General features: G+C 41.4%; 1 protein-coding gene across 1 annotated transcript; it reads right to left on the minus strand.

The window, feature by feature from the left end:
* Window positions 1-2,274: 2,274 nt before the first annotated feature.
* metrn (meteorin, glial cell differentiation regulator) lies at window positions 2,275-7,913 on the minus strand. Its single transcript, XM_061028287.1, has 4 exons — window positions 7,619-7,913; window positions 6,498-6,931; window positions 4,874-4,933; window positions 2,275-4,125 (listed from the first exon to the last, which is right to left on the minus strand). Exons 1-4 carry the CDS (start codon window positions 7,723-7,725, stop codon window positions 3,812-3,814), a joined length of 915 nt encoding a protein of 304 aa, XP_060884270.1. The 5' UTR covers window positions 7,726-7,913; the 3' UTR covers window positions 2,275-3,811.
* Window positions 7,914-13,037: the final 5,124 nt, after the last annotated feature.

The following is a 13,037-nucleotide window of genomic DNA, read 5'->3' on the forward strand; positions in this document are numbered from 1 at the left end:
TTTTAATTGACTAGTAACAGAGACACGGTTCTAACAGGACAGAGATGCAACAGTTATTTCTTACAGAACGTAATGCATTACTAAAGATTAACTTGAGCAGCTAAATACAAAACACACATAAATGTTAATCCAATCTCTTACATAATTGTAAACACCAGATAAGGACTACTGACCTATAAGTTAAGGAAAACATTTAAATACTTTCAAAATGATGCAGAAACTGTAGTGGAGTATTTTCAAAGGTATTATATTTCTTTTTTTTTTTTTTACATGTGTAAAGACCTTGGATTCCTCTTTCAACATTAATTATTCAGGGAGTGCAACACTAAACCGTGCCACTGTGTCATTGTGGCTGCACTGACATAAATGCTGCAGTTTTGGGGGTTCAAGCGAGGGTCACAATGAAGGGACAACAAAGCAGGAAGTTGAGCTTTGTCACAAAATGTCACATGATGTATTAGCTGAGGGGAGTATAATTTGAGTGCTCTTTGTTTTGGCTTATCAGGCCTGCAGCAGTAACCTCAGATGGACTGGAGAAGGGAGGGGGTTGAAGAGTGTGCGTGTGTGTGTATGTGTGCGTGCAGGGCCGTGCAGCTCCGGGCCCCCAGCTATGTGATGTTTTAAAGGAGCACTGAGGCAGTAAATAGCTGGGGAGGCTGGAGGTTCACTCTCATGAACTACTGATGCAGTGGCAAACCAGCATCAGGGTTTCTTTGGGAGTTGGTTTGCAGGACCGGGGAGGCATGTAGAGCTTTTGTGATTTTTTAACCCTAAACACCACGTTAAGTCCACAGCTGCTCTTTTTCAAACCGATTTACTGCATGCTGTAAATCTGAGATTTTAGTGAGGTGTGTGTGAGAATTTTGTGAGGAGAAGAAACAGGTGGTGAATTTATCAGAGGAGTTCAGTTTAGACCATAATCACACAGCATCCATTTTCCAGTTAAAGTGCTGTTATAATGACTAACTGTTGTGTTCCAGGTAGGATGCTAATTTAGAGTATCTGACAAATCATTATCATTATGGTTGCCTTCTTATTCATCACCAAGGCAAAAAGGACAACAAAAAAACATAAAAAATGTAAATCTTGGCATATTTAAAGTCAAAACAACATAAATAGTAACCCATTAGCTATGGTCATTTAGCGACTAATGTTATCTTTCAGCCACTTACGAGCTAATATTACAGCTAGCTAGAAAGTCCATGGGAAGTTGTTTTGTTTAGTTTAGTTGTGTTACATGATACATCAAAACATGTGTATATATTCCTAGCTAATTGAGTGCTATAATGTAGAGCTCAATATGTACCGGTATTTAGTTAATACTAAAGATAGCTAGCTAGGAAGTGGTTGAACGCGATCATTAGCTGTTTTCAAATGGTAGCTAATAGACGATGAAATAGCATATGTTGTGTAACAATGAAATATGGCCAGATGTCCTCTAGGTTTCTCTATCAATTGATATCTCACTATTCATTTGTAACTATTGAATTATAAATAGCATGGGAGGTGAACAGCATTTTAGCTTTACATCAGAGGAAAATGGCCATTGTGCATATCTGTAGGCCTACAGGTGTTCCTGTATTATACACCAGTTTTCCTCTCATCTTTTATAGCAGAAAGTAATGGTGAGCCATAGCAGATTACAGATATATGTGTGGTGCTGTTAATGAACCCCACAAGTACAGATATTAAAAATACACTTTTGCTTAAGGCTGAAAGCATCTTAATGCCCAGTGAGAAAGCATGCATCTTGATCTCTTCAGTGGAATGGAGACATTTACTTCGATTGTCCTCGCGTACATGTGTTCAGGATAAAGCGAGCGACTGTGTGGCACCTCACTTCAGCCCAGGCTGCCAGGCCGCTCCCTTAATGGCAATTTATTACTTCCTGAATCCTTAAAAACGGGAGGCCGAGGACAACAGAATTCCAACTGCTGTTTTCTACCTCCTTCCCCGTCTGAACACACTCAGGCTCCCTAAATCTCTCCTCCTTTTAGGCCTCTCGCTCTCCAAGGCAAGCTGTTTGTTCAGAGTTTTCAAGGAAGTGATTCATTGGCACTTGAAGTGAGTTATGTCTGAGAAAAGTTTACCATGTAAGAAACCTTTGGACCCCGAATGCTTTAATGTAGGTCGGACTGTATTGATGTGTTAGTGGAGAGGTTGAGAGAGCTGATGAATTAATGATCCGGCTGCATTATGTGTGAGGCATGAAATGAGCTCAAAGAGAAAACATAAGAAAGGCTTTGAAAGGATGAAGTGCCAACAACAAGAGAGTTTTCTTACAGGATATTTTAATAACACAGACACATAAAAATAATCCACAATACTGAACACAATTTAGTTCTTTCCACAGACTCTTTTTCTAGAATTTCCTTTATGAACATATATACATTCACATTGATATGGACAAAAATTTACATAAAGACAACAAAAAAATGGCAGTGTATGCATTTAAGATATTAACAGAGCTTCAGCACAAACAGTTATTTGGTATGAACCCCTCAACTTGTTGATATAGTGCACATAAGATATGAAGTCATTTTAACAGGACAGACTTTTGAATAAATGCATATTTAATCTTTCTATTGAGCTTGCCTTGTTCAATGACACGTTTTCACACCAAAAGCTGTTTTGATGTCTAATTGATGTCTTACTGGCAGTTGTAATCAGTTCTGTGAATATTGATGATAATACACTTTTTTTTTTTTTACTTGACATCATCTAATCAACAACAAAAAATAAGAACTGCTTTGGCAACAAGGCTGAAAATCCACTCCAAAACATGTTTTCAATCATTCTCAGTCAAATAAAAAAAAAATTAAATTGCATTGCTACTACGATGAAATGTGTTGTTGGAAAAATCAGTGTGTGAATGTGCAGGTGTGACCTGCCGTGTGAGCGCTTTGAGTAGTCAGAAGACTAGAGAACGCTCGACAATCTCAAATCCATTTACCCAGATGAAACAGGCTTCTTTAATGTGGGCGTCTCCTTTCACAATAAAAATCTCAGAGTTGGCTTGAATGTAAAAGTGCTCTCAGCACCACGTTGAGCTGTGTTAGCTGCTCAGCTCTGTGTCACTATCATGTACGTGCATCACATCATCTGTACATATATTAAATTCTCAATCCCTCTGCTATGCTACATATAGTTGCTTTTTTTTTGGTTTTCAGTGCTTGCAGCGTCACACCTTACAGTTTGTTCCCTTCCCTTCATCAGTGCAAATATATAATCTTTTAAAATGTTTTAGAGAGCTTTTTTTTAAAATATCCTGTATAAAAGTAACACTGCAGATGAGCCCATGTGAGGCTTTTACAGCAACATGACCAGACATCTCTGGACAAAAGAGGCCCAAACTGAATCTTGTCTTGGATGCAGACTCATAGGCAGTAAGCTTTATATCAAACTTTGCAGAAATATTCCTGAGTTTCTACACAGTGACCCTCAATAACCCTGAACTAATGGCCCCACTTCATTTATTCCCAATGGAAAGCTTTGTAAGAGATTTTCTCTGAAGCTGCATGATGGCATTACTCTGTGTGTAGATACCTATAGTCTGCACTTCATGTCCCATCTCCACCTGTTTCCTTCTGACCTTCCTGCCTGCTAATTGCACTGAAATGGTGGTTTAGGGGAAGTCCATTTCACTCCTCGGTCCTTTTGGGAAGACGATTTCCATCGGTGCCATGTTGTAACATCAGCCAACAGATGCACACTGGCTTCTCCCGAAACATGCAGCAGGACTAAGTTGGGCCTAAACCTCAGTCTGGCCTTGACTCTGAGAACAGATGAGTGTCTGCAGAGTGTTTTTTCCTCAGTCTACAGGCAGCTCACAGGGGATCTGCTGCGCTGCTTTGGCCATCATATAAGCCCTCTGGAAGTCCTTGTAGCGGGGCGCGCAGCCCAACCAGGCCTCTCCGAAGTGGACTCGGCCTGTGAAGAGGAAGCTACCGGGCCCGGGCTTGACGCCACACTGGAGCAGAGTCCTGACCTCGCCCCGGCTGCTCAGGCGACTGTTGCCTGTGAACAGGGCGTACTTCTGACGAAACACCCGCGTAGCGCTGACCTTAATCACTGCAGCTCGCAGGGTCTCATCCTCGGCCACCGAGCGGATGTTACCTCGCACAACTGTGGAAAAACAGAACATGAAGGTTATTTAATGATGTAGAGCTTTAACATGTGTTTTTACTTTTAATTACTTGATATTTTTTAAAGAGTTGTTTATGTCAGTAAAGTGTAACTGCAAATCAGCCGCTGTGTCTTTCGACTTACATAATGTTTTTACAGAAAAATGCTTCATTTAGGCCAAAACACAAGTCTATGTATTGGAATCAATATCGGAGAGGAATAAATACTATTGAATATCTGCAGTATTTTTGTCATCTTGCACACTATATAATTGATTCTTTTAGGGCTACGCTAACTAATCCTTTCAGTGCCACTATAGCTCAATCAGAGGCCTGCAGATTCTTCTCTGGGTGGGTGGTGTTAGGATTAGTCCACTACAGTGCCTCCATTAGGGGCTCCTGTGTGTGTGTGTGTGTGTGTGTGTGTGTGTGTGTGTGTGTGTGTGTGTGTGTGTTTGGGGGTGCAGGGAGCTGCTGTTTCACCTTTAACCTTTGCACTTTTGAGAGAAGAGGATTTGGAGGCACTAGGGTGCTCTGACTTTAAACCCGATTTGACACAAACCATTTGTAGATCCTGACCAGAGATCATCTAGTGGATTTAAAATTTGCTGTCAGGGGTCTTTCTTTTTGGTGGTCTGGATCAATTTGTAAATCTTTATAAGTTTGGGAATTGGATTGTGAGTATCAAAGACATTTACATTCCAGGTTCTAAGAGCTATATCAGCAACTTGTTATATCAGTTATCTTACCAAAGTCACTGGTGCAAACAGCCATCAGGATCTCAGTGTTGTTGCAGGGTCTGCAGGCATCTGGAGAAAAGGAAAAAGAAATAAAAGAGAGGAAGAGTCAGTTGGTGACCTCTTATAACTCTCTAAACTGCGACTAAACACCTATATGCTAATACGGATATAAAGGGAATCAACAACGGCGGTCCAGATCAGATGCACAGGAATGTGACATGTAAATCTGGATCTTAAACTTCCAGTAACAAAAGAGAGACCAACCACTGTGGTGTAACAGACAGCTGCTACTTTTACAGTTGGCAGAGGAGGACCAATGGAGCTTTAAGGTGTGAGCTTTTTCAACCCAGACAATTTAAAAGACCAAATGAAACTTCCCCTCTTAAAGCCTTCCAGGGTGTCTACAGTCACACCTCATCAAAGCCTGCAAGAACTAAGGGCTGAGAAGAGTGAGCGTGGGGGGAGGACTTTCATGTTTTTATTTTCACAAGGAGAACAATCCTAATTCCCAAAAATACTTAATTAAATCCTAAATAGACAATGCAACTTCCTATAAGTGGTTACAGGACTTGCAGACAGCAGCAAATAGGTTTGAACAAAACCAACAAAGCTTTTGTCTGACTGCACTGACTGAACTGGGATGTGGGTAGGGGGAGAAAAAAAAGTCCTGGCATTTTTTAAACTTCTCCTTGTGGTTCTTTGGAGGCCCCCTTGCCCACCCTACACATTCTCCTCCTTAGTGAAAACCTCTTGATAAATGAGATTCCTTCCTCTCTAGTCCACAGCAAACCCCCCATCCAAAACCTAACCAGTGTGTGTGTGTGTGGGAGAGAGGGGGGGGTTATACTCCTACAGACACGTCTCCCCACAGAGAGGCAGCTCAACAAAAGAGACAAGCATCTCAGCTGGGCAGAGGCCTCCCTGTCGCCTAGGAGACGGCAGTAATCCCAGAATACTCATGCGGCAGCCATTCAAAGGGGCTCTGGACTCTGGAGAAAGCCCCACATACTGTGCTTTTGTCCCCCCCCTCCCACTCCTCCTGCCCACTCCACAGCTCCACTTCTCCTACTCCAAACCAGCACTCCACTGTGGGGAAAGTTTGACCACTTCCTCCTCTGTGCAGCTCTGCGTGGGCTGTGGAAAGTCCAGGCCACCCTCAGAGGCCTGGGATCGATTATGAATCATTTTAATGGTGTATGATATCACCAGAGCTGTGGTTCAACCGTGCATCCCCCCAGAACTTCTGGAAGGAAGAACCACAGTTTTGAGTTACTTCATGACTTTTTTTGGCCAATGGTGTAAAAAACTGGAAAACATTGCTCTCATGATGACAGCAACACTGATATCAATCTATATCACTATAGATAGATACTGATATCTACACCAACACCAAGTTTTAGTATCGGTCTCCAACACTGCTTAAAATGCAGGTATCAGGGAATACACACCATAGCAGGGAGTGTCTGTCGATGCCAACAAAACAAAACCATTGTGTGTTTTCCACAATATGTATTGTTTAGGTATCAGGAAGGCAAAATGTGATTGGAACATCTCTATGACCGTCCCATCAACATTTGTCTCCCCCTTGTTTAAGTTGTGTTTCAATCCAACATGGCATCTCTCCCTGACTCACCTTCACTGTTGATGCGGTGTGAGTCCAGGGACAGCCGAGCGGTCCAGTCGCCCCTCAGCTCATATCTGAAGGTAGCGATCCTCCTGCTGATGTCCTGGTGAGGAGTCGCTTGAAGGAACAGAGCCACCTTCTCCCCTGGCAGGCGGCTGAAGCAGCGGACCCTGGGCGGGGGAGACGACTCCAAGCGGTCCCCGACGAGGAGCTCCAGGACCCCGTCTCTCTCCAGGTACAGCTGGGCTCCATGGAACTGTTCTGAAGGCTTCACGCAGGCTGTGATGAGGCCTGAGCTGCTGCCACCGGGACCCACCGCCACAGAGGGCAGGCGGGGGGACAGGGAGAGACGCAGGGCTCCTTTGGGATACAGCCAGTCCAGGGTGCCTTCTGAGCAGTGGAGGGAGATCTGCTCCACACTGCCCTGCTGCTGGGACAGACCACTGTGTGAGAGAAAAACAGAAATGAAGGTTAAATAAAGTTGTTTTTTTTAAGCAGGAGCTTGGGGTCCTGGAGGTAAAATCCCCCAAAAACTGAACTCTATATAATAAATGTGAGCCCTGCAAACCTGCAAATCAAGCAGACTTTTCATTACAAAATAATTTAAATTCAACATCAATTTAAAAATACATTTAGATTCAACTTTAGTAGATCTCATGAAGTCACAGTCAGAGAATGCGCCGCCTACTGGCAGCTGTGTGCAAGCGTGGCAAAACCTAAGCATCGTAAAACCTAAACTCCTACAAAAAAACTTCAAAACCTCTGCAGATATTTTTTTTGCAATATATCAATAATAAAAATATTCTTCAATAACGGAATGCACAGTATGCTTTCCCTCCAGACATCAGAGTTAATCCTGCAGTCTCCTCTATGTCTGGACCCCCCTTTGCCTCCTGCAGACAGCAGCCCGGAGGCGGAATCGCAGCAGAGAACTACAAACATTTTCATTTGCGCCCAAAGTGCAAGTCTCAACATGTTGCATTGGAACAAACATTGTCCTTTACCAGCGGTCAGTCCATGTGAAAAACCAAAGAGACACCCGGAGCATCTCTGAGTGGTAGCCTGTATTCAACCATCTTTTACATTCAGCCACATGCAGAAACAGAAAAGATCAAATGGGAAATACTTGCCTTCCTCTCCAGCTGCACTGGTCCTCCGAATAGTTTGACAAAGCCACGTGAAAAATAGCAAAAAGGAAAATCCACATTGCGTTAATCCAAACTCCGGATGAAGCCATTTTCAACGGTGGATGGTGCAAATAAAAGAACACGGTAATAAAAGGTAAATCCAAAAACTGCGTTGTTCCTAAACCTGTGCGACTGAATCTCCTCTATAAAACAAATGTGAGTCTATCTGTGATCAGCTCCATAGTTCAGTATCCTCTTACCCTAAAGTGTCAGATAAGAGAATACCTCTACAGTCTCCTCTAAACTTCTCCGGAGTGTGAGTCAGGGAGACGCAGTGCTCTCAAATTATTCCCTCACTGAGAAACTTCACGGACCAATCAGAGGCCGAGGACCGAAACTTTAAACCACTCACACACTACAGAGGGGGAAGGTCGTCTGAGCTGCAGACACTGAGCATCAGTATGCAGGTTTCCATTCTCCACCGTCTACAGAAGATGCTGCCTTACAAAGTACAACATTTACAGAAACTTACAGCTTACAGCTATGTTTCATTGACTTTCCTTTCATTTCTGATTTGCTCTTTCTTCATTTAAAAAAAAAGAATCATATTGCATTACTGAAATGATTTGATCTGTTAAATTATCACATCTAATGATTTTATTTTTAGCTGTAATTTGAAATCCTGTTTGAAACATAAAAGAACAAGTAAAAAGTTCATTATCACCAACTTTGATGATAATGAGACCCCTAAAAAATAAGTTTTTTTAGTTGCAATGCATCAATGAATCCATTGAATAAAACTCTCATTGACTAATAATTTATGCATGACAGGCGTTTGCTGCAAACAAAAAGGGATATAGCTGTAAAAGAGTCTTAAAATGACAACTTACCATTTTTCTCTAAAATAAAATAAAAAATGAAAATGTTTTGTCTCATGTTTTTCATTATTCAAGAAAATGCTTGAATATCTTTAACCTTCCTTGTTTCATTTATATAAATTGCATCCTGCATCAGGATTGGCTGACAGAATTGTTGTGATGTCACAAAGTCAGATACTCATGCTAATAAAACATACATGCTTACTTACATATCTTAAAAGATTGAAGTACAGCAAATGGAAACGTTCTCTCATCTGCAGTGAAATAAAACATCATCCATCATTCATGTGAGGATGAAACAAGTGATGACACAACAAGCAGGAGTGTCTTATCAAAATGCTTTCTCTTTCTGTTAAGCCAATGTTGATAGGAATTTGATTTCTAGCCACGTTGTTTCAAATTGTAACTGCTTTTAATGGCTCTCAGTGGGTTTTTTTTCTGATTCTGATTTATAGAATAGAATAGAATTACTTTATTGATCCCAAACTGGGAAACTGTGGCGTTACAGCAGCAGGTTATCCAAACACACAATATTAGCAAATAAACACAATATAATATTAAATACAAAGTAAATATAAAAACTAAGAATGAGAATATATACAACCAGGATTTAACTTAGCATTACTAGTCTTAAATACGAAAAGATTAAATACAACATACTTTGCTGGAGATAGATGTAAAGAAAAAATTCTGAGTGTTTGTTGTGTTTGTGATTGTTTTCCTGTGCTTATAATCTCGACGGCATTAGAAATGAGGGAAACCTCAGTGTCCTTTCAAGAATAAATAAAAGTTTGAAATGAAATGAAAGGTTACACAAAGACATTTTTTGTAACGTTTGCTCTTCTGAACGCTCTTATGTTGGTCATAGATTTTAGCAGTTGCCTCCTTCTCCATTACGCCACCATTATAACCATAGCTGCTTTTTCATAGGCTCCTTAAGAAGTTGAATATATTCATGGACGTGGCATCAGACTAAATCAATTAAACCCGTCAGAAGAGCAGACACACAGCTCTGGTCACAGCTGAATAATGATAACCTGATTATCAGACACATCATATACGATGATGATGAAGGTGAGGATGATGAAGATTTGCCTCCTCATGCCCTTTGAACTTCACCACGCTGGGTTTCCCTTTCATGTTGTGGTATTTATAACCAAATCAAATATTCTTTTGTGCTCACGCTGCCATCCATCTCCCCGAGCCACTGACTTTCTGTGTACGTGTGTGTGTGTGGAGTTATGACAAGACCTCAGACCGACACAAAGGCACATGTGCAGAAATCCAGCTGCTTTATTGTGTGCAGCAGGACGGGGGCTTTGTTTTCTGCAGGGCGCTTCAAAGCAGCAGAGTTTAAAGAGACGAGTGACAGGGGGAGACCTCGTCAAGAAGAATGAATACATTAATGCTTAAAGTTAGTGATGGACCTCACAGATATGTCACAGCAGCCATGTGTGCAGAGTGTCTTTAGACAGGGACACTCACTCCTGAGTGCATGTATCTATGACCCTGGTGACCTGCACTGTAGTCTTACCCTGACACTATTATATTCATGCTGTCATGTGGCTGTATGCACTGCTCAACACAACAGGATCTTGAAGTTCAAACATGTTAAGAGGAAATCTATTCCATGTGGTGATCAACAGATTTATTACAACATAAAAAGTCATGGAGAATGGGATGGATGAATAACATTAATATAACAAATATTAATTCATTCAGCTCGTGGTTATGTCATCTCAGAGTTGATGCCTTGTACCAGAGTAATGCAGGAAGTCAGTAGAAGGAGTGGTTCGATGAAAATAAGCCAATTAGCTTTCTTGCTGGGAGTAAGATGAGAAGATTGATACCTCTTTAATGTTTTTTAAAGCTCATGTGAGGAACTTTAAGTTTGTGTCCATTTTTGAGGCCCCCTGTGGACAAAGCTGTTCCTTTTATATCATTGCTGATTTTGTCCTGAACATGTGTCAGTTGTGTTTTTAATCAACACTTCTCCTCCTGCTTTCTTTAAGGCTGATTCTGCAGAGTGCTGTTAGCTTCTTGGTCTGACACCAACCCCGCAGCAACACTTTAAGGCATTAAAGATGACTTTATTGAAGTACTGAAATTTGTCTCTGATGGTCAGGTTTGCTTTTGTAGCTCCGTATAGTGTGCCCATATATTTGAAGCTGGGTTTCATTTCCAGCTAAAAAAACGCTTTAGGGAAACAAGAAGCCAGCAGTCATTTAGCTTAGCTTAGCGTAGCATAAAGGCTGGAATCAGAGAGAAAGTCAAAAACACAGCTTACCAATAAACATGCTATAACAGAATTTAAAGAACAAGGTGGTTTGTTTTAGGGGGGATATGGGAGAGACTAACAATGTTATACGTTTATTTTATTTATGATGAACTCTTAAAACAAAGCAAGTTATTCATTTTTGATGATATATATCACTTTATCATCAATACCAGCGAACACTCACATGTCTTGCCTTTTCTTCTTTTATATGAATGTGACATGAGAATTGTGTCTTAGGACGTCTGTGTTCCTGCAGGAGGAGAAGCTGCATCACACTGGCTCTCCGGTAAAGGTCCCCATGTGAACCATGAGACCTGCTTGTTTCCGCTCTGCATCAGGAACAATACCATCTTTGACTGCGATGAAACTCAGTCTGCTTGTCCTCAAACTCAAAACCACCGAAGCAGATTCCCATAGAGTTCTACATCTCCATTTCTTCCCACCGTCCCGCCAATGAGAGCGTCTTCAAACAGAGCTGCTGTACGCATACGAGACTTTGCACTCATGTGTTAGAGCTGAGTGTGTTGACTCGGTACACTGTAGTCTTTTCTGTGTGTGTGTCTGCAAACATGGGGAGGATGTAGCGACAGTGTGGTGTTACTGGTGTTTATGGGACCTTGACTTTATTTGAAACCTTTCTCTTACTTTTTGTTCCCGCTGAATCAGACATGATGAGACTCAAACATGCTGTACCTGCTATAAACTTCAATATTCTATATGCTGCGATGTGTGCATTATAGCAATTTCAGAAAATTGCACATTTTCCTTTGAAGACTTTTGATGACTATGCAGTTCTTAAACGACAGATCATAAAATGTTATTCAGATGCTTAACCAGTAACAGCTTTAGCACACAGTGATGATAATTTCTTTTGAAGTTCCAGTTTTGAATGACAGCTGGAAATGCCTCCATGAAGGTTACAACACAAGTCAAATATATCTGACATCTAAAGGCTGAATCCTGTAGCCAGACCCTCTCAAAGAAAATTGGTCTTTTATATTAGAAATGGTCATGAAGCAGCAGTATGCCATCTTTAATGTGCCATCTGATCTGTGTTGAGAGGTCAACACGTCCCTGTTCCCAGACTTCTCAGCAGCTTCCCATGGCACCTTAGTGTTAATCCATTTGATCTGATATCGCTGCTGTTTGTTTTCCTGCACAGAGCTGTCTATCTGCTGGTAATGAGATCTAAGACCATGCGAGGATGCTCTGATAGTCGGCCTGCTTTCAGGGTGGCACAATATGGCCTTTTCCTCCACAGGAATGTGCTGTGTCATATGTTCCACTGGTTAGTTGGAGGTAGTCATGGCAACTGTTTTTACTCAATCAATGACCTTATTTAAATGGACTCACATGTACAAGTCCATACTCCCTGGTTCCAGTTTTTTGGGGGGGTTTTCAGGACAGTATCATCAGTTTTAGGAAACACTGTTGGACATGTTTCCATATTTTCTGTCTTTTTTAAATGACCAAACATAAAAGTTAAGGATAGTGAAAATATTGACAGTTGGTTCGTTGATTTAAGCCATTGTTAGTTGACGGGGAAAAAAACACAACATCCTAAAAGCGAGAATGCTAAATACGTAGTGAAGAGTGCCTCATATGCCCCTAAAATAAATGCAGTAATGAAGCCTAAAAGGATTGGGTTAGGTCTGTCTGAAACCCTGAATTTGAGATGGTAGGCTACATTAAAAGCATTATTCTTACTTTACTTTTTTTCACATCATCTGCTGCAAAAACTGCAGCATTAAAAGCGTTTAACTAGTATTTCCATTTCTGCAAATTTTGTCAAAGTCAAAGTTGAAGGTTTGTTATCTGCAGGTGTCCTTTACTAGTGAGATATTTTAAGTATGGTCAGCAGGGTCTCTGAATCAAGCCCATACACCATTGTAGTTCCATGTTGTGATGAGTCAGTGAGAGCAGTGAAGCTGGCATTTTCCCAGCTCTCCATGCAGGTGATGAGCCTCCTGCATGGAGAGGACGGAGTCGAATGGGGGCCAGAGGCTGTGTGAGAAGAACCAACACTATGAGGCCGCTTCGAAGAATTTTGGCTGCTGATATTTACCCTCCGAGCCCCCATGAGAGCCGCATGTGAAAACTGACACCTGCTCTCTTATTGCACTTTCTCAGGATCCTGATTGTGTATGTGTTTGTTTGTATGACAGTAAATTTCTCTTCGTGCCTCTCATCTCCCGGTGTGTGTGTGTGTGTGTGTGTGTGGTGTGTGCATGCGTGTGTGTGTGTGTGTGTGTAAAGCCCAGCGGAA

Source organism: Labrus mixtus, chromosome 21 (genome assembly GCF_963584025.1).
Source record: "Labrus mixtus chromosome 21, fLabMix1.1, whole genome shotgun sequence".
Taxonomy (NCBI): Eukaryota; Metazoa; Chordata; class Actinopteri; order Labriformes; family Labridae; genus Labrus; species Labrus mixtus.